This window comes from Taudactylus pleione, unplaced genomic scaffold, assembly GCF_031769625.1.
Source record: "Taudactylus pleione unplaced genomic scaffold, aTauple2 ptg000179l, whole genome shotgun sequence".
In the NCBI taxonomy this organism is placed as follows: domain Eukaryota; kingdom Metazoa; phylum Chordata; class Amphibia; order Anura; family Myobatrachidae; genus Taudactylus; species Taudactylus pleione.
The window spans coordinates 25,725,116-25,751,971 of NW_028284581.1; the positions used below are offsets into that span (position 1 = coordinate 25,725,116).

The following is a 26,856-nucleotide window of genomic DNA, read 5'->3' on the forward strand; positions in this document are numbered from 1 at the left end:
GTGGGGAGGTCGCATCATGCAAACTCAAGTTATGGATCGCAGAGCCTACAAGCAACAAAATGTATATTTCATGAACAACTGTTAGAATGTTGCAGGGGGCATGAAGAGGAAGATCCCCAGCTGTTAGAGGCAGGGAGAGTCTATTTGAACCAGCCTGTTAAATGTGCTCCCCTGGGAACCAATGACATCAGCAACAAACTTCCCTATTGTCCTGTTTATTCTGGGGGGTATAAATATGTGTGCACGAACGCTGGTTCTCAGTCTTCGTGCTGAATGCTGTATGACTAGGGGTCTCTTGCTGATGCCTATCTCCGGAAGCGCCTGCGTATGTATACTGTACTTGGGTCTGTATAATTTTCCTTTTGCGCCTAAATTGTGTCTAGATCAATTGCGTGTAACTGTCTGAACTTTTACCTGAATATCACTTGTGCTTTGGAACCACAGATTCCACGTCTAAGTCTTTATTTATGGTGTGACTGCATACGCAAATTAGCGTCATCCTTAGAAGGTATAGGCAGGACATTAGAAGGTATAGGAAGGTGTGTATAGAGGTTCATTCTAATATTAACAGATGGGGGCTCATCGTGTGAAGTCACTTACCTACTCACACGGCACTTACGGCTATCAATGTCTCAGCAAAGGGTGGAATGGCCACATGCAGGGTTTTCCTGCAACCGCGTTGTGCTGAAAGATCGCTATCCGTTTTCGTGTGAGCAAAGGAAGCTGACTAGAATTCAGGGACAAGAAAGGAAAAAGTTTGTTTTCCTTTGTTGATAGAACCTAACGTTTAAAAGGGGTGCCGCACCATTGAATAAGCGGCTGAGTCGCAGCTTTGCGCACAGCAAAGACGCACTTTTGCGTACGCAGTTAAAAAGTCATTATACAGTTGTGTGGTAGTCGCATTATTGTGTATGCGGCTGGTCGCACAATAGTGTATACGTACTTCCGGTTCTGCTGCCACGTGTGTTGAACAAAGCCGCTGAGATTTTGTTTTGTTATTGATAGCTAGCATTGTTGTAAGTATCTCGATTGGTGTTGCCATAGTCTGGGAGAACGTTTATTTTTCTGCGCAGGAAAAGAGTGTGAAATAGTGAGTATTTGTTGTTTTAGGGTGTAACACGGTTCCTAAGGTTAAGGGTATTGTATGACCATTAAGTACTAGGTGCAGGGGTCGGCCTAGTAGCTCGGTAAGTAGCTTACCGTTCTATACACATCAGCAGGTGTACATGTCGTCTTTGTTGTAGGGACTGGCTCTCAGTGTGATTGCAGTGTTCAATAATTAGGTTGGGTTATTTGAGCATTATAGTTGAGCCGCACTAGGAAACTTGTGATTGTGAACTGAGAGATAACAGGTGAGTGAAAGCATCTAGAAATAACTTTCATAGGTGAGTGAAAGCATCTAGAAATAACTTTCATAGGTGAGTGAAAGCATCTAGAAATAACTTTCATAGGTGAGTGAAAGCATCTAGAATAAACTTTCATAGGTGAATGGAGGCATCTAGAAATTTCTTCTACAGGTTTGCTGCTGTTGAAAGCGCCGCTCTGGTCGGCACGACATATTATGCATACTAAGTACGGTGCCAATGCAACCAGGTATTGTGATTTATGGTTTAATATGACGAGAAAGAGTGTTAGGCCGTTTCCTAGAATTGGTAGCTTTGATAAGGAGATACTGAGCAATGTCCGAGAGTACATCTGATTGATGCATTCTCGAGTGAATAAGGTAAAATATTGTGAATGTTTAAAATTGTGGCAGCATGAAGGGGATGCGTGGCTTAAAAATGTGCAAGCGACGCAAACTATTGTCGTGAGCGCATTGCCAGAAAATACATCCGCGACGTTAAATTGCTATACGGGCGAGCCGCAAAATGACGCGCACATTTGGCAAGGTAGCGTCGTGGAGAGTATTGCCAGCAGTTCACGCTCACCTCCCCCACCTTATGTGGATGGAGGTGCAAGTACAGTTACCAAAAACACCCTTAAAAATGTAGCAAGCAATTTGTACCCTCTCTTAAGCAACCAAAGAAAATGTTTATGATATGGATGATGAGCCTATTGTAATGTCTGCCATTTCCCATGCTGTGCAAATGATAGATGCTGCAATCATGGGTGGTGCCGCCATCTCCATTGGTAACAGCAAGGGAAGTGTTAACACACGCTGCACCAGTAGAGGAAGTTGTTAATACCATACATAGCAGCAGCAGATTAAACCCCCAGCCAGGTAACCAGGTCAAAGGTAGCAGCGCTACCGGTCTGCATCCCATTCGGACGATAACTGTTCTGAACGGAAATGCAGATGCGAATGGTGTAGTGCCCACGAGGGAAGTAGTAATGCATTGTCCATGGATAAAAGCAGAACTAAATTCCATCATAATGATTTCCCCGATCCCAAAAAGGAACTAGCCAAATGTCAAAGATTTTTGAGAAATTTGGGTAGTTCTCATGAGCCAACTAATAAAGATTGGAAGATGGATGAAATTCTGCAGCTAAAGTGGGAATTTTGCAAAAACCATAACACTTCAGTGGCTGAAATAGGGGAGAAGATATAAGGATGGGTTTCATGGCTGAACCCAGTGAAATGGTTCTCAGGTCTAGGGGAATGGGTCCAGGAAGTGATCGCCAGCGTAGGCAAATTCTTAATCCTTATACTGATTGTCATCATAATAATTGGCATATGCGTCCGGTGTGTTCCTATTGTGTTGAAGTGTGGAAAATGTAAAAATAGAGTAAAACGAAAGAATTAAATCATGATGGTGGCCAGTATGAATACGGAGGTAAATACAGAACTGCATTACAACCCTGAGCTAGGAAACACCATTATTTAATGTATTATATTTAGACATGCATAGAATGTATTATTGAAATGTTATCCAAAGAACACCTCAGATAATGTAAAGTCTCAATTTACCTTCAAGACTGCTTTTATAAGACTGGTGCATTCCCACACCTTTCACATGATCTTCCAAGATCCGCGGTGTGCGTATAATTGTAGTTTTATGTCCCCACTCAGAGACACATTATTGATGGATTAAGAACCACCTTGTGCCATCCCATAATAACACTAAATAATATTTAAATGTAAGCCTAAATTAAATTTTAAGATCAGATTGTGATAGCATGTTGTTCGCTATCAAAGGGTGGACTGTCGAAACTAGATTATTGGCTGAGACAAGATCAGTTTAAAATTGAATCGCAGCGACACCATCTTGCGACTGGCCGCAAGACACCATTTTGCGAGATGGCCGCCTAAGCGCCATTTTAGATAAACTCACACTTTAGTACATGTGGCGATAATACTATTAGCAAGTTACGGCGATTCACCAGAAGCCTATTTCATGACTTTACGTATTATAAAGGATATATATTTTAGAAATGATTTTATAGTATGCTAAAATTGCATTAGAGCAAGTGGCCAGGTGACAACTGGCTTGTGTAGATAAGCTTCCTGGATAGTGTTTGCCCTAACTACAGGTGGTCTGGCTTGAATACACACACCTTACATTAGCAAGCTTCCTGCAATGAAGATTAGAGTGTCATCTTAGGTCTGTCTCTTGTAGCTGGGTTATTTGCATTTCACACAAGAGTTTCTTTTGAAGCCTGGGACAGGTGGGGGGACTGCTCACAGAGTGGGCTTGTGGAACTACCTGGCTCAACATGTCACACTGCTAAAATGTTCACTCAGTGAGAGTTAACTGCACCCCTTCCTCATACACACATTAATACGTCTTTATATCAAACCCTGGATACCCACACATTACATATCTACACATAAGGTTCTATAAGCTCTAAAGTGTATGATTTAAGTTGGTTCAGTTAGTTTAAATGCTGAGAAATAAAGATATTTGATAACTAAGGTATTATACATGCTAAACAAGTCGTGTTTGGAATTGTACTGATGCGTACTCTTTTCACAGTATTCCGGTGTTATCGGTGGGGAGATCGCATTGTGCATTCCCGAGTTATGGATCGCAGAACTTACAAGCAACAAAATGTATATTTTAGAAACAACTGTTAGGATGCTGCCGAAGGCGTGAAGAGGAAGACCCCCAGCTGTTAGAAGCAGGGAGTCTGTTTGAACCAGCCTGTTAAATGTGCTGTAACAGATGCTTCACCCCTGAGAACCAATGATATTGACAACAGACTTCCCTATTGTCCTGTTTATTCTGGGGGGGGTATAAATATGAGTGTACGAACGCTAATTCTCAGTCTTCGTGACGAATGCTGAATGACTAGGGGTCTCTTGTTGATGCCTATCTCTGGGTCCAGAAGCGCCTGCGTATGTATACTGTACTTGGGTCTGTATAATTTCCTTTTGTGCCTAAATTGTGTCTTGATCAATTGCGTGTAACTGTCTGAACTTTTACCTGAATATCACTTGTGTCTAAGTCTTTATATATGGTGTGACTGCGTACGCAAATTAGCGTCATCCTTAGAAGGTATAGGCAGGACATTAGAAGGTATAGGACGGTGTGTATAGAGGTACATTCTAATATTAACACTATCTATCAGGGCTCCGTACCTGCCTATCTACCCGACTCTCTCCCCCTCATTCTACAGTGAACCCAGTGTCATATATATATATATACACATACAGTATATATATATTATATTTATGGCATGGTTATGGATTAGGCACTAGGGGGAGAGTTACGGTTAAGTACTGGAGAGGGAGGGTTAGGATACCGACCAACCGCCATGGGTATCCTAACCCTGGCAGGATGCTGGCGTCGGGATTTTGACCGCCGGCATCCCGTACACATCCCATATATATATACATACATATATATTTGGCCAGCTTACGTTACCGCATGATTGATCAGATCCCCAATTAACTAGAGGGGGAGATCGAGGACGCTTACTTCTTCAATGCGGGGTGGATACATCGTCTTGATGTTATCTCACCTCAGGGTTTAAACGAGCATTTACCTGTGGCTTGTTTCTACTAATGCTCAGAACCTTTGTTGATGTTTACACCCTAGTTTTGTGTTAATTTACATTAAGCAATAAATGTTAACTTAACTATTTGGACTCTTATACCTGTTCCTATTTAGTGTAATATTATTACAGTTGATGTCTAATAGTCCATATAATTTTGTTTAGTGCTTATTATCTTTATTGATTCTGTACTTTTTAATATATTTATTAATCGGTCTTGTGCCTTATTGTTATTCTTCACAGTATATTCCTTGTTCTTGTGTCCATGGTGATGGTTTTTTCCTTTCTGATCACATGGATGTCGCAATGACGTCATCGACCTGGAACGTCGGACGGGGAGTTTGTTCCGTTTTCGACATGGTCATGCACACAGTGGTGAAGTGTATATAAGGTAAGATTCTTATGTATTTCTTTTACATCCTGAAGATAGTGTATAAACACTGAAACTGATGAACATCTATTGATCTGAGTGTCATTTATTGCTGGGATGAGTGCAGCACCTTCACCTTGGTATACTGCATCTTTTATGTGAGGGCACCGCCTGAAGTTTATATGGAAGCTTTTCTGGAGTGCCGGGCTGGATGTTACTATATATATATATATATATATATATATATATATATACAAACACACACATATACAGATATATGTGCATATGATATACAGTATATATTTTATTAAAAACATGCAGAAGTAGGCAGACACTGCCCACCTACTTCTGTAGTGTTATAAGTTGAACAGAAGTTGGCTGGTCTGTTAAAAAAAAAAGTTGGGAAATTGGATGAAAAGTTGGTTAGGTGTGTGTGGAAGCGTTTTAGTTGGACAGACAAGTTGGACGGTTGGCCAGTTGGAGGAAAGTTGGTCTGATGTGTGGCTTGCTTTACTTGGGTGAGATCTAGGATATCAGAGATGGTGAATAGTGAGTACAATGGAGCAAAGTGATAGCAACTAGAAATGGCCATCACCACCAGATGAAATATTTTATACATCTTTACAGTTACTCCGGAAGATAAACAGACCTACATTGATTAATTCACATAGATTCCACAGGTTTGAGTAATTTGTATCAGAGCCCTTTGACTGAAGACAGAAATGTAATGTGAGTCACATTCATATGTAACATGAGTTACATGTCAAAATTGATTTTAAGTATAGTTTGGTTAACATTCAGTTATTTGTTTGTGTGGCAATCAAGTTTAGAGTATTAAAAGTGTATAGCATAAAAATCATATTGTAAAAATAATTAGGAGAGCAGGATTAAATAAATACATAATTCCCCTAACGCATATAAACAATAAAATTTAACTACAAATAGTGCACATTTTTTTCTGCTTCTAAGCATTAATTATGACTACCTACCAATATATTATTGTCATATTTTTAAATTGTTGGATTTCAGCTTCATTTTTGTGTGTGGTTCAATTAAACTTCTAAAAATTAACATGAAATATAACATGAGTCACATGGAACAACCCTATGTACTAATAATCATGGAACTACCGCGTTTATTAAGGATTCATATCATAGGGGATATTTTCATTTAATGAAATGTCCTCGCTATGTACAAAGGGATACTCTCAGTAGCAAGAGTTTGAACCTCTAGACCACAGGTTCTCAAACTCGGTCCTCAGAACCCCAAATGGTGCATGGTTTCCAGGTCTCCTCACAGGATCACAAGTGAAATAATTAACTCCACCTGTGGATCTTTTAAAATGTGTCAATGAGTAATGAGAACCACTGTTCTAGACTAACAGGTCAGTGATTTTATCACAAATTAGTGAGTAGCGTGAACATACCCATGAACGCACAGACATTCTCACTCATACATAGTAGGCAGTGCAATTTCAGATGTTTTTTTAAATTAGATTTGTATTTCATGGACTTTTTTTTAGTTCATGATGCTGTAAAATGAAAGTAGAATGCACAACAGCCAGTGTGAGTGAGACAGTGAGTGAGCCTGCTAGTGCTGCTCTGTTTTATCTCTGTTGGGTCTTACTCCTGCCACTTATTTTAGTTCCGATTAAGTAATCTTTGCCAGAGTTGTGATTTAAATGAGTTAGTTCACTTTGAAGATTCATTCATTTTGAACTGATCATTCATGAACTACCCATCACTACTGCTGTCTAGTGGAGACAAGGATATGACACTGTGCTGTGGGAGATTAGGGTCTAAATAGGGCATGACACCCATTGGAGCCAAGGTAGCATCACATGCGACACCCATTGGAATTGTAAAAAGCTCTGACAAGATGGCGGCACTCATCAGAGCACCGTTGGAGCAAAGACCATCCAGAGCAGTCGCAGAAGAGACCAGAACAGACAGTGAGATACCATGGCAGGAGCCTGGCTCCACCAGTTAGCGTGGATGGTGTGGTTATGTCCCTGCTGCACTTCTGGGCCCCTACAGAGCCTGGGCAATCTGCAAATGTCTCCCCTCTCTATGTCCATGATTACAAATGTATAAATAATAAATACAAGCATATTCAAACACAAAATATCAATGCCCATGTCTATTGGCCCATAGATAAAGAGCAGCGCAACACTATTAATCACTTAACCAACGGCGTTGCATGTGATGCGACCACAGTCAGCAGCACTTCAGCTGGCAAGGTAGCATCACATGCAACTGCGCTGCCTCCCCCAGATTTTGCAGAAGAAATCTCCTCCATCTCCCTTGACCCCCTGGAAGTGACGTAGCAGTCTGTGACCGCCAATACCACTTCCAGAATTGTGCCCCAGAATGCTATGCGAATGGCACTACTGGGCGCATGTACCGGGGATCACCTCGCGACGAGGGGTGCTTAGTTACTCCAAGCACTATTTTGCTGATCTCTTCATGTGCAGAGATCAGCTTCATCAGTCCACCGTGACACACTCTCCGCTGTGCTCTGCTTATGGGGGAAGGGGGCGGTTCATGCCCATGGGGGCTGGGGGGGGTAACCAGGGAGGGATCTAACATCAGTGAGGGGGCTAATAAAGATAAATATTTACTATTAATGGGATGTGGGGAGTATTATTAAATCATTTTTAAATTTTATTTAAAAAAATTACCAATTCAGAGTGGTTTTCTGGTAAAAAAAATGTCAGTTAAGTGGTTAAAATAAAAGTAGTTCTCTTGTCCACATTTGAGGGATAGGGCAGATTGATACAGTATCTGTGATCCCAATAAACATAATAAGCAATCTATTTGTATCTGTCCAAACTGTAAACTTTGCAAGTTAGGGAAATTTACAATAATGTGGTGCCAAGGGGATGTAGCTATCAGACCAGCAGACGGCATGCCGCTGGTCTGAATCCCGACGCAGGAAGATAGGCATCGAAGGGGGGTGTATTGAGATAGCAAAATGGCTACTGACAGCCATTTCTATTCATGGTTCTTATGTGTGTATCAGACATGAAGTGGTATCAGGCATGAAATGGTATAGGATGTGGAAAGCAGACAGGCCATAAATCCACAAGGCGTTGTCTACTGCGATGTACGCTTGCGTTAAGTTTTAGAAAGTCCTTATCAGTAGTTAACCAATAGAGTAGTTTGAAGTAGGTTTATGCCCATAATAGTAGAGTTAGATGGGTATGACAAGTAGGATACTATATAAACGAAGAACAAAGAAGATTCCAGTGGCCTGCCCTATGCCTGGACTAGACTGCAGTTAGTGGCCAGGAAATTGTTCGTTCCAGCTCTATTCTGAGAGGAGGCTCCTGGATCGTGTAACCATCTTATATTCCGAAGCTAAGTAACTATTATTCTTCCATATCTTGTTATCTGTTGTAATAAATTATATCTTTTTTCAAGATACTGATTTGTGTGGCTTAATTAACTTTCTGTATTCAAGAACCTTATCTCGTTCCACTGGGAACATTAAAGTGGTGTCAGAAGGTGGGATACAGAGAGTTAATAGTCATAAATCTGCTTGGAATGTGTAGTGGATTGTTTTAGCATTGCTGTGCAAACGTAGTGTTGTGCAAATGCAGGGTTGTGCAAACCCATGTAAAAAATCCTCTGTCTCATAAGTGAATGAGGGAGGTGTGACCTGATCAGTCACAGAGTGTATACTGTACGTCACAGTATATCTGTATTGTTGTCTGTTTACTGTCTTTGTGTTTGTGTTGTTGAAACAAACAAGAATAATGCATTTTAAGATTTTTAAGAAATTTGCAAATATGTTGAAAAATGAATTGGGATTTCAGCTGGCTGATTTCCAGAAAAAGCATAATGTTGGTTTTTCACTGCCTGGTATTGATAAAAGTAAAAATAGTGACATTTTGCGTAGACCAATATATGCTGAAAGAAGTGTAAAATCTGTTGAGAAGAATGCAGTGATAAGTAAGCCTGTCTCAAAGACAGAGAGAGTAAGCCTGAATTCGCATTGTCCCAGAAATTCCATAGGGAGGGGGAGTGAATCTTCACAAGCAAGAGTTGAGATGTCAGCTAGCGCAGAAATAAGTGCTGATTTATTACACACAGAAAGTGTAGAAATTAGTGAGTTTGAGATACACAGAGAGGTGTGTCAGAAAGAATTTGAAACAGAAATTGTGTTTGATCAGAGGAGTTGTGTGATAGAAATGTCTCATGATTTGACAACATGTGAACAAAATGTTGAAAACCATGAATGTAAAGAATATGTCCAGATATCAGAGTCAAAATTGAATGCAGATGAGGTTTCTGATAACATGCCATTGATTTCTGGTACTGTTGAAGTGAATGATGGTACACATGTATTGCCTAAGACTGTCCAGCTTGCCATTCACTGTGAACTGATTGAAAAAAAGGCTGTCTGCATGGCCATTGAAAGGGGAGTTGCTAAGTGAAGGGGTGGTGATGATGCCTTTTGCCTTGCCCAATGAGACAAAATGCAAGGGGTGGGGATTAGGCAGGATTGCAGTTATAGACCATACCCCTGAGACTGAAGACTCCCCCAGTGACATTACTTTTACATGGCATGATCGAGTCATTGTTGAGTTTAAAACTGCAAAAATGAACAAGATGTGTTTTCTGATAAAACATCCATTGCCAATGATGTTCATGGTTTACTTGCTCATTGTGAAGGAGGGGTTGGTGGGTACACACTGACCAACCACAAGGGGCATACATGCAGTACAGACACACTGACTGTGGGAATATTTTGTGACAAAGTTGCAGATTTTGTGTTTGGTAATGAAATACGCATCCCAGTGTATTTCCTTACAAAGACTTACCAGCCAAAGGTTTTGAAGCAGCTGAAAGACACACAGTTGCTAATGACAACGGCAGAAATTCTGATGCTGATTGAGGAGATCAAAGCACTACTTGCTGGCCGAGTGAAATTTAAACCAATGTTTGAACTGTCCATACTGGATTTCTTTATGATCACAGCTCCACGGTGGTGGGAAGATTTCCAAGACAGAGAGCATTATTGGTTCATGGACTATGGTGCTATCTGCACCCACACAGGACTGTTGTTGCCCATTGCTGAACCAAAGCAGCTATCTTTACAAGCTGACAGCCGAAAGCCAGAAGAGGGGGCTAGCGAACTTGTTGCATTTATGACTGTTTTTCAAGTCACTGACAAGACTGGATGCCCTGTAAGTCTTCACACTGAGAAATGGACATTTGACACAAAGTCTATATGCGCTGCTGTCCAAAGCTGGAAGATCGACGTGGGACATGCTGATACACACACCTACAGCTTCAATGATGTGTGCACAAGTGAACTGAGCACAGAACATGATGTGCAATTCACCGCAAAGACAGCACTGATGGTGCTAGAACTCTTAAGCCATGACGGAGCTGAAGCTGCATTCGAGCAAGCTCAAATCAAAGGGATTCCTTATATCCAAATCATGGTCAGAGACTTTGCAAAAACCTGTTGTGTTTGCCAACAGCTGGAAATGTGGCCTACCTTGCTTGCTACTGAAGGCCACATATACTGTGAAATAATGACTGTACAAGTCTGGCAGTTTGAATTCATCATTTGCCACCAAGAAGATGGAGGACGAGTGCTGTACTGAACAAGTACAAAACACTGTCATACAGGAGTGAAGTTGTCTCAAGCAGAGTGATACAAGATAAGAGACTTGTCTGAAGATGTGACAGACTGATTTGTTGATATTATGGGATGTCTGAGAGGATTCAAGCAGACAAAGACACCCATTTTACAGACATAACATGGAGTATATTGGGTTTTCTATGCTTCATACCATTCACAAAACTGACATCAGTATGATTGAATGAGCGAATGTGTTGTTTAGGAAACAGGAATGTTTATATATATATATATATATATAATGTTGGGTTTTTAGAGCAGGCTGTATACAGTACATATGTATTTTGATAACCGGAGTGTGGTAAAAGGTTGAATTTTTAAGTAAGATATCTGGTGCACAGACACAAACAATTATGATAAGGTTGTTGTTAAGAAATGTTTAGCAGGAAGATAAATAGAGACAGGTGTAATAGATAATTGCAACAGGATAAGTAAATGCTTATTTTATTTTGTTGTTATGGTTTATCTCACACTGTTTCTTTGTTTAAGCCAACAGGTTGCTGGATGGAGCAGGAGGTGCGAGAACGTCGCTGGAGGCGTGCCTGAGATGACGATGGCCAGAGAGTGATTTCTTATACGAGAGAGAAAGTCCAGGAGGACAACAGAGTTACAATATCTGACAGCACAACCATTACATACATCTATGTGCATTGTACAAAACTGAACTTGTGCCTTATATTGGTTGGATCCACACTCACCAATATTCTAAAGACTTTTTCAAGTTTTCATTGAACTGAAATGAGTTTTATTATGACTGATATTAATACTGATATATTTTATATAATCATATGTATTATTCACTGTTTTATTAGAATATTCATATATAAAAGGGGATTGTTTATGTTTGAGTGCATGGTGGGTAGGAAGATATTTTAAATATTGGATGTAGGAGCTCTATTGGTTAATACTGCCAGGGAAAGATGGGCTCTGTTAAACATTACACGTAATTGTATCAATACCCCAGACATGATGCAATTAACACTTGATCCTGATAAGAGCAGAGATGTTTTGGCCTACACTGTGGTGGATAATATTCCATACATTCTTCCAGATGATGTGTATTACCTTTGTGGGAGAAAGGCATATAAATGGTTGCCCTATGGGAGATTTGCTAATTGTACATTGGGACGTTTGATCCCCACCGCATTCTTTACAGATGGGAATCAAGTTAATACCAAGCAGGAAAGGTGGTTACAGTGGTTCAACCCTGTTCAGAAATAGGGGGTTGGTTCACTGGTTTACTGCATATGCTTATTTATGGAATCATGATTATAATATGTATGTATCTTGGGATCAAGGTATTATTTCTTTGTGCAGGGAAATGTTGTAACACGCTGGATTCTGTTAAATTGATGCCGATTAGGAGGAAAGATTCCTATGAGAACATGATATACATGTCTTCCACACCATAAGCCCAAGGGTGGATTGTATTGGGATAGCAAAATGGCTACTGACAGCCATTTCTATTCATGGTTCTTATGTGTATCAGACATGAAGTGGTATCAGGCATGAAATGGTATAGGAATGTGGAAAGCAGACAGGCCATAAATCCACAAGGCGTTGTCTACTGCGATGTACGCTTGCGTTAAGTTTTAGAAAGTCCTTATCAGTAGTTAACCAATAGAGTAGTTTGAAGTAGGTTTATGCCCATAATAGTAGAGTTAGATGGGTATGACAAGTAGGATACTATATAAACGAAGAACAAAGAAGATACCAGTGGCCTGTCATATGCCTGGACTAGACTGCAGTTAGTGGCCAGGAAATTGTTCGTTCCTGCTCTATTCTGAGAGGAGGCTCCTGGATCGTGTAACCATCTTATATTCCGAAGCTAAGTAACTATTATTCTTCCATATCTTGTTATCTGTTGTAATAAATTATATCTTTTTTCAAGATACTGATTTGTGTGGCTTAATTAACTCTGTATTCAAGAACCTTATCTCGTTCCACCGGGAACAGGGGGAGACTTAGGATTAGGCACTAACGGGGAGTGTTATGGGGAGAAGTATACTTACCCATCCCCTGTCGGGATACCAACCATAGGGGTGCCGCTGTCTGTATTTTGACAGGAGGCATCCCGTCAGCTGGCATTACATACCGATTCCATGTAAGTTGCCCATCAATGTATGTTTACAGTTGTTGATTGTTATTAAAGAGCAAAGTATGCTGTCTGTAGGAAGATTATAGTAGTAAACTACCTCAGTCAAAAAGAAAATTGTGCAGAACGTTTCTTGTAGACATTCTTTCTACCTCTTGGTGATCAGATGTGTGCATTTACTGTCAGTGTCAATTACATTTGATCCACTTATAATTTAAATTGCTGACATATTTACAAGAAATTCCATTTTACTTTTTACATATTTATAATATTCTCTAAAGTATGTTTACGATCAACAGATATGCAAAAAAATCTAAATCCTTTTTCTTATGCTTCAAGCACCCTCTAGTGGCTGTACTAAATATAATTAACACATACATAATGTCTTATGACTGAGTTTACCTGTGGTTGAAGCCTTGTTAATTCAATAGTTGGATAAACTGGTTTATTTGTCATTCTCATTGGAATACCACACAAATGAGACATTGTAGACTTGAGATCACAAACAAAGGCGCTTAAAACTCTTGTAAGATCTACCCGTGGGTAAAACTGGATAGGCTGACTTCTCACGCAAATAAATGGATATTTGAATATCACAGTTAAGGAATGCACATACACAAATAGAAGTATGCAAACTATGCAACACAATTGAAAATTATATATTAATTAAATAAACCTTATTAGATGTTTATATTTACGGTTGATAATTGCAGAAATAAAGCCAATTTGAATTTTTCCGATGGGGGGAAAAAAAAAAAATGCTAAAGTAAATTTGGGTGTCCAGAACAGAAAACAAAGCAACATACTAAACAGTCCAGCTATACAAGGAAGCAACTTATGTTTGCAGCAAATTGTGGTCCATGGGGTCACTTTTACCTGATGGTAAAATGTCTCCAGTGCAGTTCCTAAAGCTGAAGCTGAATAATTTGATTACTTTATTTCTGCACACTGAAAAAGTAAGAATTACTTGACAGTGCAATTTTTTAGCAGACGACAGTACAAGTAATTGATGAAAAGCACCGTGAGCAAACATGAGCCCAAAAGTGTGCACTGGCAGTGCTTATCAATATCCACATTGTGCATACCTGGTACACGCCCACATTATATATTTTGAATCTACTTCCAGAAACCACTCTGAGTCTACTTGCCTTCTAATACAGTATTGCTGGTCTGGCTGGAAATGACCATGGTGGAAAGAGAAAAAACATCATAATCCGTTCATTAGCAATTTAGGACAACTCTCTAATAATTTAAACGTTTTATTCTAATATACTGCTTGTTCAACCTAATTATGGTCTTAAATTAAATTTGACATTATATCAGATCTGTCTGTATGTGTTATATAATACATTTTCATGTTTTATTATTGTGGTGAAGATGTTCTTAAAAATTCACTTTCTTGCATAAAACACACCTTAAAGTTGCAAATGGCATCCGAATGAATGTATAGGTCGAGACTCCATAGACTACCAGCTATGTGTAAAAATGGAATCTTTCTATGGCGGGATGAAGGACTGCTGTCTGTCAACAAGTTAACACCCCTGCAAACTGTAGCATATTTACTGCTAGGCAACAAAGGCAGGAGCTTAGGGCCCGGAAGGTCCAGGTGGGCCTGCCAACAGGGCTCTATATAGAAGGCATTTCCGAATGCTGAGCTGGCTGTATACTCCCGGCAGGCTGTCAGCGCAGCTTCTGGGTGCCAGCTCCAGTGCACGCCTGTGTCGCCTGCAATGTGTGTGGTGCTTGTGACATCATGATGCACGCATGTATGATGTCACACGCACGGAGTGAGGAGCCGGGACGGCAGCGACTAGATCTTCTTTAACCACTTAACTGACGATTTTTCCAGCAAAACCGGTCAGAACTTACTGGGTTCGCAGGAAAGTCCGTGGAGTCACAGGAGATCCATTCTGCACTTGTGTAGAACTAATTTCCTCTTCAAAAACACAGCAGGGCAGTGCGGTCGCACCCTGTCAGCTGAAGCACAGCTGGTTGTGTTCTCATCCCATATGACCACGTCAGTTAAGTGGTTAAGGGAAGGACCTTTTTGACATCAGGCACTCGGCGGAGCTAAGGGAAGGGCCAAAGGCAGTGCGGGAATCTGAGTGGTGAAGCGGGACCCCGGGAGAGGATGCGGCACCAGCCGGACCCCAGGAATGGATGCGGCCGGCACCTGGTGGCTCTCTGGCTGGCTGATAGTAAGAGGCCAGGACACACCAACTAGGATATATTATATGATTTTATACTCTAATAGTATTGTGTATGTATAGGAGATGGGGGTCTGTCTGCTATAATCAGGGAGGGAGGCGGGGGCACTGATATATAATGCAGTCACACTAAATGGGTGTAATAATGGGCATTATAAGGGATGTGGTACCTGCTAGGCTGCTACTATCAGTGAGGGGGTGGGGGGGCACTGATACATAATGCAGTCACGATATTAGTGAACGATATAGACGATAATGATATCGTTCATATCGTCCAGTGTGTATGCTCAAAATGATGGATGATGCGCGCTCCCGCGTGTTGTCCACGATGTCTGTTGTCGTCCGAACATGCAGGTCAGTCTGACAATATGATCAGAAAATGCATGTTCGGGGAAGTGCAGGGTGACGTCACTGAATGATATCGTTAACCATATCGTTCAGTGTGTATGCTCAATGTCGTTTGCCCGGGAGATCAAGGCCAAACACTAACGATATCGCTCATGGAGCATATCATGTAGTGTGTATGTATACCCCTTAATGGTTGTAATAATAAGTATTATAACAGTACCTTTCCCTCTCCCCCTCATTGATTGTAGCTGCCTAGCAGGTCCCACATACCTTATAATACCCATTAGTGTGACTGCATTATATCAGTGTCGTTATCGTTCACACTGATTGTAGCAGCGTAGCAGGTCCCCCATCCCTTATAATACCCATTATTACACCCCTCAGACAGTGTGGCTATATTGATTATATATCAGTGGCAAATAATGTAAGGGGTATAAACCAGGAATGAAAATATAGTGCTATGGATTGTTTGAGGGAGGGGGGGGCCCAATCAGTATCTTGCTTAGGGCCCCATGAGGTATAAATCCGTCTCTGCCTGCTAATGTGTCTAGATATCCACCCCTTGGATCTAATGTAAATAAATAAATCTCATTTTGTATGTGGATGCATTAACAGGAATGTCATACCTCTCAACATTGCTAAAGCTGCAATCAGGATGCGGAGGAGTGGCTGTGACACACTGAGGCTGTGGCTCTGTCATAGTGAGTGTGTCCAGTCCCTGGTCGGCGTTTTAGTGACGAAAACCACCATTTTATTGCCGCATGCGCTGCACATCTGCCTCCAGTGCATGCAGCAAAGAAACTCTTCCATCAAAACTGGATAAGTGTGCTGACCACAGTTTAGTCCGATCACAGTGGGACTTTCTGGTCAAAATCTGGATAGTTGGGAGGTTTAGACACTGAATTGTGTCACCTCAATTAAGCCCCATGACCTAATGCTGCAATTATGTCATAGCGTAGGTGACAGGGCAGTGAAATGAATGGTGGCATGCTGATGCAATTTGCTATGAATTGAGGGCCTGATTCAGAGCCGCTCGCTGCTGGCAAGCGCGCGCTCTGGATCAGGGAGTGTTTTTTTTTTCTCCAGCCCTCTCGCAAAGCTGTGGGTGACCACCCACAGCTTGTGCGAGCGGCCTGGAGTCCGTCGCGATTATCGTGACCATCGGGCTTGCCATGAGACCCTGTGGTAGGGTCAGTTGAATAATGCTTAGGCCCACGGAGATATTTGCTAGCAGCATTAAAAAGAGACTTGCCATATCACCAGCCAGACACTGGAAGTCTAGACTCTCACTTACAGTAGCATTTTCCACAAAAAAATATTAAAACAGAAATTACAAACAAAAAATAGTAAAAAATAGAAAAAAAATCATTTACTTAAGAAACAAAAAAAGCTTTAATTTAGTAATAAAGAATTTTTCATTCCCCTCCCCCTCCCCTACTATATTGTGATGATTATAGCGATTGGAAAAGAACAGCGGTACTTACCCTTCCACTGTACTTGTTAAATAGGCAGTAGCTAGTTTCCTTATGCAAAGCATGTTATCACTGGAGAACCCTAGCAATGGCTACCGCCAGCTATACTCTGGTGTAAACTGCCATTTTCGCCAGTGATAGGGCTTTTCTGGTCTTCATAAAGAGATTTTAAAGTTTTGTACGCACTATAAAGGATATGTAAACAGCCTCTCTCCAATCAACTTGAAATAAACACTGCAGTAAACCACATCATTTTCAGACATTTTTGGAAGCTCATAACCGTACTGAGAAAAAAAAATACAACTTTTCATTACTGACAGCTATGGTATTTTTCCTCATACAGAAGGTGCAACAGAGCATTCTCTGCATTCAGTTAGGAAACAACAATTATTTTGACATTGTAGAGGAAAAATGTAACATATCCCCAAAGACTTACAATTAAACTTTGTTTAAGCCCTTCCAATTTTTGCAGAATTTCCTTATGATTGTTTAATGTGAACCTTAACTTCAAAAAATAAACTAGCAGTTTTTTGGTATGAAGAGCGTCAGTGGTGATGAGATTCACACATTGTTGCATGCAAGTCGGATGCAATTACACTCGCACTGTGTGCACGAGTTGCAAGCATCTATGCGGCCACACTGCCCCAATCTATACGCTTATTCAAATAGCTGTCACTATCAGTGTGATCTTGAACTAGCCCTCAAATCAGACATATCTCTGTGTGCGCAGAACTTGGGAAAAGGAAGAGCAGAAAAAAAACTAGAGCTAAAGTATTTTTACATAAAGGAAGGCGAGAGCAACTGAATGGTGGGATGGAGGAGGCTGAATGCAGGGGGAAGAGAGGTCCATGCACAATATAATAAAAATAAAAGTAGTGGGGCAAATGGGAAAATTATAGATGGGGCAAAAATATTCAGGCCCAAGTGAAAAAAAGGAGGGGAGGAAGCAATGAGAACAAGGTCCAAATAAAAAATATATGTATAGGGGGAGGGCAAGTGGACCAGGCACAAATTAATAAAAAATACAAGGGATGAAAAGATATAGTAGAAGGTGGCAGAGAAGAAAAGCCATAAAAAAAGATAGGTGGGGACAAAGAAAGTATGCCGTAAACTAAAATAAAATAGGGTATGGGGCACAGAGGACCAAACATGAATAAAATTAGAGTTATGGTAGACTTACCTTCGAGGTCCATAGGGTCCACAGGAATACCATGGGGTAATGTGGTTGGAGAGATCCAGGCACCAAACAGTTAAAACTTTCAGCTCCCAGGATGCCTCGGGTCCTCCTCCACATATACCCCACCCCAAGGCCTTCAGTTTTGTAAACAAGCCTCAAGGCAGGAGAAGAAAAGAGAAGGAAGAACAGTCGTACACCAGAAACACTCTCACACAAGATGAGGAAATCCATGACCTACATAAAACAAAATTTGCCGAATGCAGCCAGGAGAGTTAAGGTGGGTGCCCTGTGGACCTCGAAGAAAAGGAGTTATCAAGGTACCGTATATACTCGAGTATAAATCGACCCGAATATAAGCCGAGGTACCTACTTTTACCCCAAAAAACTGGGAAAATGTATTGACTCGAGTATAAGCCTAGTGTGGGAAATGGCAGCAGCTGGTAGTGCCCCCAGTAGTAATTCCCCCTGGTTGTGCCCCCAGTAGTAATCCCTCCTGGTAGTGCTCCCAGTGGTAATCCCCCCTTTCAGTGTCCCCTATAGTAATCCCCCCCTGGTAGTGCCCCCTGTAGTAATCGCCCCCTGGTAGTGCCCCCTGTAGTAATCCCCCCCTTGTAGTGCCCCCTGTAGTAATCCCCCCCTTGTAGTTCCCCCTGTAGTAATTGCCCCCTGTAGTAATCCCCCCCTGGTAGTGCCCCCTGTAATAATCCCCCCTTGTAGTTCCCCCTGTAGTAATCCCCCACTGGTAGTGCCCCCTGTAGTAATCCCCCCCTGGTAGTTCCCCCTGTAGTAATTGCCCCCTGTAGTAATCCCCCCCTGGTAGTGCCCCCTGTAGTAATCGCCCCCTGGTAGTGCCCCCTGTAGTAATCGCCCCCTTGTAGTGCCCCCTGTAGTAATCCCCCCCTTGTAGTTCCCCCTGTAGTAATCCCCCCCTGGTAGTGCCCCCTGTAGTAATCCCCCCTTGTAGTTCCCCCTGTAGTAATCCCCCACTGGTAGTGCCCCCTGTAGTAATCCCCCCCTGGTAGTTCCCCCTGTAGTAATCCCCCCCTTGTAGTTCCCCCTGTAGTTATTGCCCCCTGGTAGTGCCCGCTGTAGTAATTGCCCCCTGTAGTAATCGCCCCCCCAGTAGAGAGAAAAGTAGTAAGAATTTTAAAAAAAAAAGTCACTTACCTGAAACTCCCGCTCCTGGTCCCGCCGCTGTCCGCTCCGTCATGACGACGTTTCTCCCATTACCCACTGCGGGAGCCGGAAGATGGCTCCCGCAGTGGGAGCAGCAGCAGCCGCTGAGAGTCTGACAGACTCTCAGCGGCTGCTGATTACACCAAACATGCAGCTGCCGGCTCCGGCGGCTGTGTGTTTGGCAGTGTGTAGCGCTGACCGAACTCCGTCCGGTCAGCGCTACACTTGACTCGAGTATAAGCCGAGGGGGTACTTTTGTTCACCAAGAGCTGAAACACTCCCGGGTGAAGAGACCACTCTTCGGCGTGCATGTCATCTGCATCCCAATTGAGGAATCCCGGTATAAATATTGCAGAGATTGCTGGAAGATGACGTTCTGCCCAAATCAGAACCTTTGTCACTTCCATTATTGCTACATGACTTCGTGTGCCTCCCTGATGATTGAGATAGGCCACTGTAGTCGCGTTGTCGGACTAGATCTGGCCCAGCCTGCTCTGGAGTAGGTCCTGTGCCATGATCAGTGCTTTGTATACTGCTCGCAGTTCCAGAATATTTATTGGCAGATGACTTTCCTGATTTGACCATCTTCCTTGAAAGGTGTGATGACCCGTCACTGCCCCCCATCCGCGAAGACTGGCGTCCGTGGTGAGAAGCACCCAATTTAGAATCTAGAATGGGTGCCCTTTGTCCAGATGATCCTTTCTTAGCCACCACAGGAGGGAGATAATCTTTTATTTTCTTTATCATTAAGGTCCTGTATGCCTTTTGTGGAACTAAATAGACACATTTGTGCAACCTTATAAAAGGTTGCACAAAAATTCAACTGGGTGCTTGCACTATAATATGTAAGATTATGTCAACAGAAATCTGACATTGTTTGGTTTTTAGGGGCAGTGCAAGTAAGTGAACCATTGTATAGCAGCACATTGTCACATGTTCATACCTCCCAACTGTCCCGCTTCCACTGGGACAGTCCCATTTTTCTGGGACTGTCCCGCCCGCGGGCCGCAGTGTCCCGCGGTAGGGGGGGGGAAGTTGGGAGAGCACAAACCGCTGCTTTGCTATGCAGAGCAGCGGGTGTGCAGTAGGAGTAGGGAGAGCCTGGGGGCTGCCCAGCGTCTCGGAGACTGCTGGGCACGCCCCCAAAGTGTAGAAAACGGGGGAAGCCGCGAGGCTCCGCCCCGTTTTAGGTAAGCTCCGCCCCTTTTCTTAAGCAACCTGTCCCTCCTAAGGAGGATGAAAAGTTGGGAGGTATGCATCTTTACATTAATAGAATATCATAAAGTGGAAAGTAACTTATGAAATTACAGCTATGCTTTCTTGCAGGATAAATATGACAGACCATGTTTCCCCTCCTAAAACACTGTGTGCAGTTTGCAGTGCTGTTACTGGTACCAGCACCATAACAAGTTGGCCGGGCACCCTGTGCCGGCCCCGCCCCCTGAACGCAAGACGTCGCACGAAGGATGTGGGGCTTGCAGCATCGGGAAGTGCAGCACTGCCTAAGGACACTCCGAGTGGCTGCACAGACTGCAGGATGCCTGCCTGGAGCATCCAAAGGATGCTCCAGGCAGTACTGCAGCAGCAATACTGGCTGCAGTGTGCCATTCCAGACACTCTACTAGCAGGTAGCATGGGCCACGGGGGAGCAACGTGCCGCCCCCAGGGCATCTCCGCCCTGGCGACACATGTTGCACACCCCTAGTTACAGGGGCATATTGAGAGGAGGGGGCCCGTGTTCATTCCCTGTCTGGGGGCCCCCTCCTCTGTCACCGGCAGTCGGCAGCAGACTGACACGTCTGACAGTCAACCGCAGCGTCAGTAGACTCTAGGCACTAGAAAATGCCCAGAGTCTACTACGCATGCGCGGTTGCCGGGAAATGGCGTAGCAGCCATTTTCCAGAGTTTTGTGCAGGGCTGAGACACACGATGCGGGAAATCGGAGATGTAAGTATTAGATAATATGGGTACAGGGTGTGTGGTGCAGGCCCCCTCTGGACCCAGGGGCCCATGTGCACTGCACACCCTGCACCAAAGGCTGGCTGGGGGGCAAAATGCATGCAGGCGGCCCTGGCAGAGGAGTAGCGTGTAGCCAGGGTGCCCGAAAGAACGTGCGTGCTACAGCGCCCCCCCCCTCAGGAGAGGACACCCTTATGCGGGCCTCGAGTAGTGCCCCCAGTAGTGATCCCCCCTATGCAGTGCCCCTTGTGCCCCCAGTAGTAAGCCCCTTATATAGTGCCCCCAGTAGTGGTAACCCTTATGCAGTGCCCCTTAAATAGTGGCCCCAGTTGTAGTCTTCCCCCTATGCAGTACCCCCACTATTGCCCTTTATATAGAGCCCCCAGCAGTGGTCCCTCGATGCAGTGCCCCCAGTGGTAGTCCCTTCCCCCCTATGTAGTGCCCCTAGTAGTAGTCCCCTCCCCCCTATGCAATGCCCCTAGTAGTAGTCCCTTGTAGTGCCCCTAGTAGTAGTCCCCCCCGTAGTTTTCCCCCCCTTGTAGTGCCCCCAGTAGTAGTAGTCCCCCCCCTTGTAGTGCCCCCAGTAGTAGTAGTACCCCCCCTTGTAGCGCCCCCTGTACTAGTAGTCCCCCCCTTTGCAGTGCCTCCAGTAGTGGTCTCCTCCTTATAGTGCCAGACCCCCCGCAGTAGACACACATAATATTAAAAAAAACAAAACACTTACCTGACACTCGCTCCTGGTCCCACCACTGAGATCAGCTGCTCCATCCGCCGCTTTGCATTATGGGAGTGGAGTGACGCGTCATGGGAGTGACGCATCACTCCCATTACCCACTGCGGGAGCCGGAAGATGTCCGGCTCTGGCAGTGGGAGCAGCAGCCGATGAGAGTCTGTCTCACTCTCATCAGCTGCTAAAGCAAACACACAGCTGCCGGCTCCGGCGGCTGTGTGTTTGTGCTGTGTAGCACTGACCGAACTCCGTCCGGTCAGCGCTACACACGCGGTGCAGTCTGTGTCACAGTGACACAGACTGCCCGCGGCCCGCATGACGCTGCAGCCCGGGGGGCACATGGCACCCTGCCCCCCGGCCCAGCCCGCCACTGCCCTGCACCCACTATAGATACACCCCTGCATAGTTACAATCCTAACTAGTACAGACTAGAGAGACTTAGGATCCAATTTATCAAGCACTTTGACAAATAGAATGCAGTTTCTGCTTTATTCAAGTAAAGTTTATATTTACTAATGTCAAAAGCAGGCAGTATTGCGCAGATGAGATGTAGTTACTACCCCTGGTGTCGGGATGCTGGTGCTCAGAATGCCAGCGCCTGAATCCTGACACCAGTCAGAATACCGGCGCCAGCATCTTGACGGTAAGTACTGGGGTTGCTGTACTGTTTAGTGGTTAGACACTAGGGGGAGGACTAGGGTTAGGCACTATGGGGAGGGTTAGGGTGCAGTGGGGAGAAGGTTAGGTTTAGGCTGCAGGAAGAGAGGGTTGGGGTTAGGGGTATGGGAAGGGTAGTATACTTACCTCCTTCTGTCGGGATTGTGACCCAGTCAGGATGCCGGCGTCAGGATTCTGACTGTCTGGATCCTGAGCGCTGCATCCCGTACCCAACCCGTAGCAGATATCTCCTGCATTTGGCATTCAAATTGCAGCAGACTACAATCACATATGTATATGAATGGGGAAAAAGCAGTAGTGCAATTTAACAAGCTCCTAAAACCAGAAGTTTTCAAAATGTTTCTACATAGGGTAATGCAGTCTGAAGATGACATTACACCATTTACATATATCGAGCAGCCCGACCATGGGCGGATCTTGCGATCCCTCCCTGGTAGGCTGTAGCAGAACGTGATGCTAGTTGCAAATACTATATATGTATATGCAGGGCCGCATGGCCCCATGTTACATCAAAAAAAGTTCCTTAATGCTACAAATACATTGATAAGGAACATTGATATTTAGGACTGCGCTACCTTTATACATAAATAGACCCCTTGGTCATACAGGCAAAATAATGTGTGCATTACACAGGGGGTGATTCAGCATCGGACAGAATTGCAAAGTTGCATGCAGGCAGCTTTGCAATTCCGTCCTTGCTAATATGCAGGGCCGTATCTCTAGATGTGTGAGCGGTGCGACCACACAGAGCACAGCGCTCTATGGGTGGCACCACCACTCACCCACAGCTCCTACATCTGGCTAGCAGGGTGCCTGTAACGGCACCTTGCTGCCAGAATCTCTGAAGCAGTGCCGCCTGGAGGGTCCTTAGGACGCTCCAGATGGTCACAATGCTGCCCTTACAGCAGGCCGGAGCATCCGGACATTGCTGTAATCACCCACTCCCGGAGCAGGGTGCAGGCCACGCCCCCTGCATATGAAGTCATATGGAGGGGGCATGGCCTGCACCAGGCATGGTAGCTACGGCACTGCTAATATGCAAATATAGCAGGCTGGGATCACCATCGCAACCATCGGTGGTCGATGGTCGCGATGGTGGATGGCACGGGTCCGCCGGCCAGCTGAGCAAGCCTCATCTTACTCAGGCTGGCCGGCTTGCCACTCCCGGAAAACAGGGCGGACATGCCCCCATTTCCGGGAACGCCCCCGCCCTTTAAATGCCTCTGCCTGTCAATCATGCAGAGGTATCGAAGGGGCTGCCTGCGATTAAGCAGGACCTATTCTGCACACTCGCAGAATGGGTCCTGCACACGGGCAGATTCCCGATAACATTGCACGCTGAACCAGCCCCACAGTTCCTTCATTGCAGCACTGGAGACATTCCTGACAGTTTCGCTGTGTCAGCCCTAAACTATATATAAATACAAAACAGGGATCGGCTGCCCACTTGAGCATAATTTTGGCCTCCTTATGGAGTATGGGAGTATAAGCAAATCGGAATTGTTTCGGACTCATCTTACCAGCATGTTCCAATGATTCTGAAAGTCTTTGTATGATTTAAAAGGACTTTCTAATGGAATGTCATAACTGATGTTAATTATTTGACCCATCTTCATGCTGTAACAACAAAATATAAATATTAACTGGATTTTTAGTGAACATATATCATTACATATATATATGCCTAATGGCAACTCCTTATTTTGGGGTTATGTTTTATTTGTCGTATATTACAATACCACCTTTTAAAAAGATGTCAACAGTGAGATGACACCACGCACCATTTGTGTAAACATACAGAGCGAGTCTCTGGTTTTCATCTCTCCCTCTGGTATATATATATATATATATATACTGTATATGTATGTATGTATGTATATATATATATATATATATATATATATATATATAGTGATAGGAACACTGGTAAAGTGGTCAGTGGTAGATACATTTGTAAAAAACCCAGGAGAAAAGTCTGCAATGAAGCAGATTTGAGTGTCGGCTTTTTGAAAAGCCGGTTTGGGTCCTGGGGGTGTGTATGTGAGGAGAGGGAGGGCTCCATCCACAGGCCACTCCAGGTTTTGGCCTTTTTGGCCTGTTAGCAGGCTCATTAGGGTCTGCATCTGGAACTGGCTGATATAGGCTGTGTGTGATTGTAAGCTAGTTGTCTCATACCTGGGAGAGCAAGCAGACTGGCTGGCTCAGAGACACTTGGTGAAAACTACCTACTGGTACAAACCAGCTAGTACGAGACCCAGACTGGTGTACTTTTTTTCCGGCTGCTGTGTGTGTGAAGAGGGAGTCCATCTACCCCAGGAGAGGGACCCCTAATCCGGTCGTGTTACTATCTATATATATACATACACATATATATATATACACACACACACACCACACATACACACACACACATTAGCTGAAGTGTTGGGCGTAGTCGGTGTTTAAATCAAGTTATTAAGCATTATTATGTGATGTTGTCCAAATCCATCCAGTGAAAGGCCCAGAACAGGCTCCTTGGGTCAAAGTTCTGTACGGCGCACTCCGCCGTGAGGTCTGACCAGGACCTCAACTCCTTAGTATGTCTTCTGGATCCACTCTGCAAAATTTTCATCCAGATTATGTGATGTCGTTCAAATCCATCCACTGGAAGGCCCAGAACCGGCTCCCTGGATCAAAGTTCTGGCCAGCGCACTCTGCTGTGAGGACTGGCTGGTACCCCAACCACTCCATTAGGCATCCCAGACCAATTGCCACCCTTCTCTTAAGTTTTCTTCCAAATCCATCCGTCGAAGTCCCAGAACAGGCTTCAAGGGTTAAAGTTATGCCCAGCGTACACCAACGGAAGGTATGACTGGGATCCTAACCCTCTTAAAACCTGGCCAGGATCCAACTGGACCACCTCACGTTGGTTTCATCCCAGTCGGTGCAGGGGTGTGCAAATGCATAACCGGACAAACAGAGCAATGAATTTTATATATAACACACTTAGAACTTTGGTATAAAAGAAGTATAAGTCTGATCAGGGGGTTGAAACAGGGTTCCAATCTGGATCAGACCCGCAACTAACCCTTTTCAGACTGTGGTGCCAACCCAAGATATTAACGAGTCGGCGCCATTCACACTGGAGCCGGGTCTGCAGTGAGCCGGCTCTTCCGGCGTTGCAGTGGATGCTTGGAGATTATGTCATCTCCAAGCACCACTGAAGCCAGCCAATCCGGCGGCATGATCCGGGTCATCGTGACCCGGATTGCACCGTTTACAATGCAGGGTGGCACTGGAATGACCCGTGGCCAACCCTGCAAACTACATGTCTTGGATCCCCAGGTCCCTGGACCCGAGTGGATCCATTTACACCGACAAAAATACCAAGTTGATGTGCAAAATCTAGATATAACTAAACATAATTGTAATCATGCAGACTCACTGCTTCCCAATTTAATAATGGTATGCACTTAATTTAGAGATCTGGATGAGCCTCCGGATTTAAAGTACTGTATGCGTATAATACACTGCAGTGAAGGAACTGTCCCACCACAGCTGCTGCAAAAGCAAGAAATTACTATATAGAACAATGCTGCAGTGGTGAACCGAACTCTGCTTAAATTAGTAATCATATAGCACACAGGTTCTCAAACTCGGTCCTCAGGACCCCAAACAGTGCATGTTTTCCAGGTCTCCTCACAGAAACACAAGTGAAATAATCAGCTCCACCTGTGGATCTTTTAAAACATGTCAGTGAGTAATGAATACACCTGTGCACCAGCTAGGTGACCTGTAAAACATGACCTGTGTGGGGTCCTGAGGACCAAGTTTGAGAACCACTGATATAGCACAATTCCACTACTATTCCAGTGATACAATAGCACAGATCCTCCACTAATGCTGTGACCCTCATAGCACAAATCTATTAATTTGATTGTCCTAAAGCACAGATCCCCCACTATATTTATGACCACAAAGTAATGACCTCTTATTAATTTACCCTACAGCATAGACTCCCCCCCCCCGCCCTCTAATTAATTGACCCTACAGCATCAATCCCCCATTGACTCAGTGG

At 43.9% G+C, this 26,856-nt stretch overlaps 1 protein-coding gene across 1 annotated transcript in view; it reads right to left on the minus strand.

Annotated features, from left to right (window-relative positions):
• The window catches only part of CUNH18orf63 (chromosome unknown C18orf63 homolog), a 140,628-nt gene that overhangs the window by 22,058 nt on the left and 91,714 nt on the right, over positions 1 to 26,856 (minus strand). Inside the window, exons 8-10 of the mRNA XM_088475978.1 lie at positions 24,320 to 24,416; positions 17,278 to 17,363; positions 13,455 to 13,638 (exon numbers count right to left, since the gene is read on the minus strand). Coding sequence (XP_088332104.1) covers positions 13,455 to 13,638; positions 17,278 to 17,363; positions 24,320 to 24,416 — 367 coding nt within the window. The remainder of the gene's footprint in view (positions 1 to 13,454; positions 13,639 to 17,277; positions 17,364 to 24,319; positions 24,417 to 26,856) is intronic.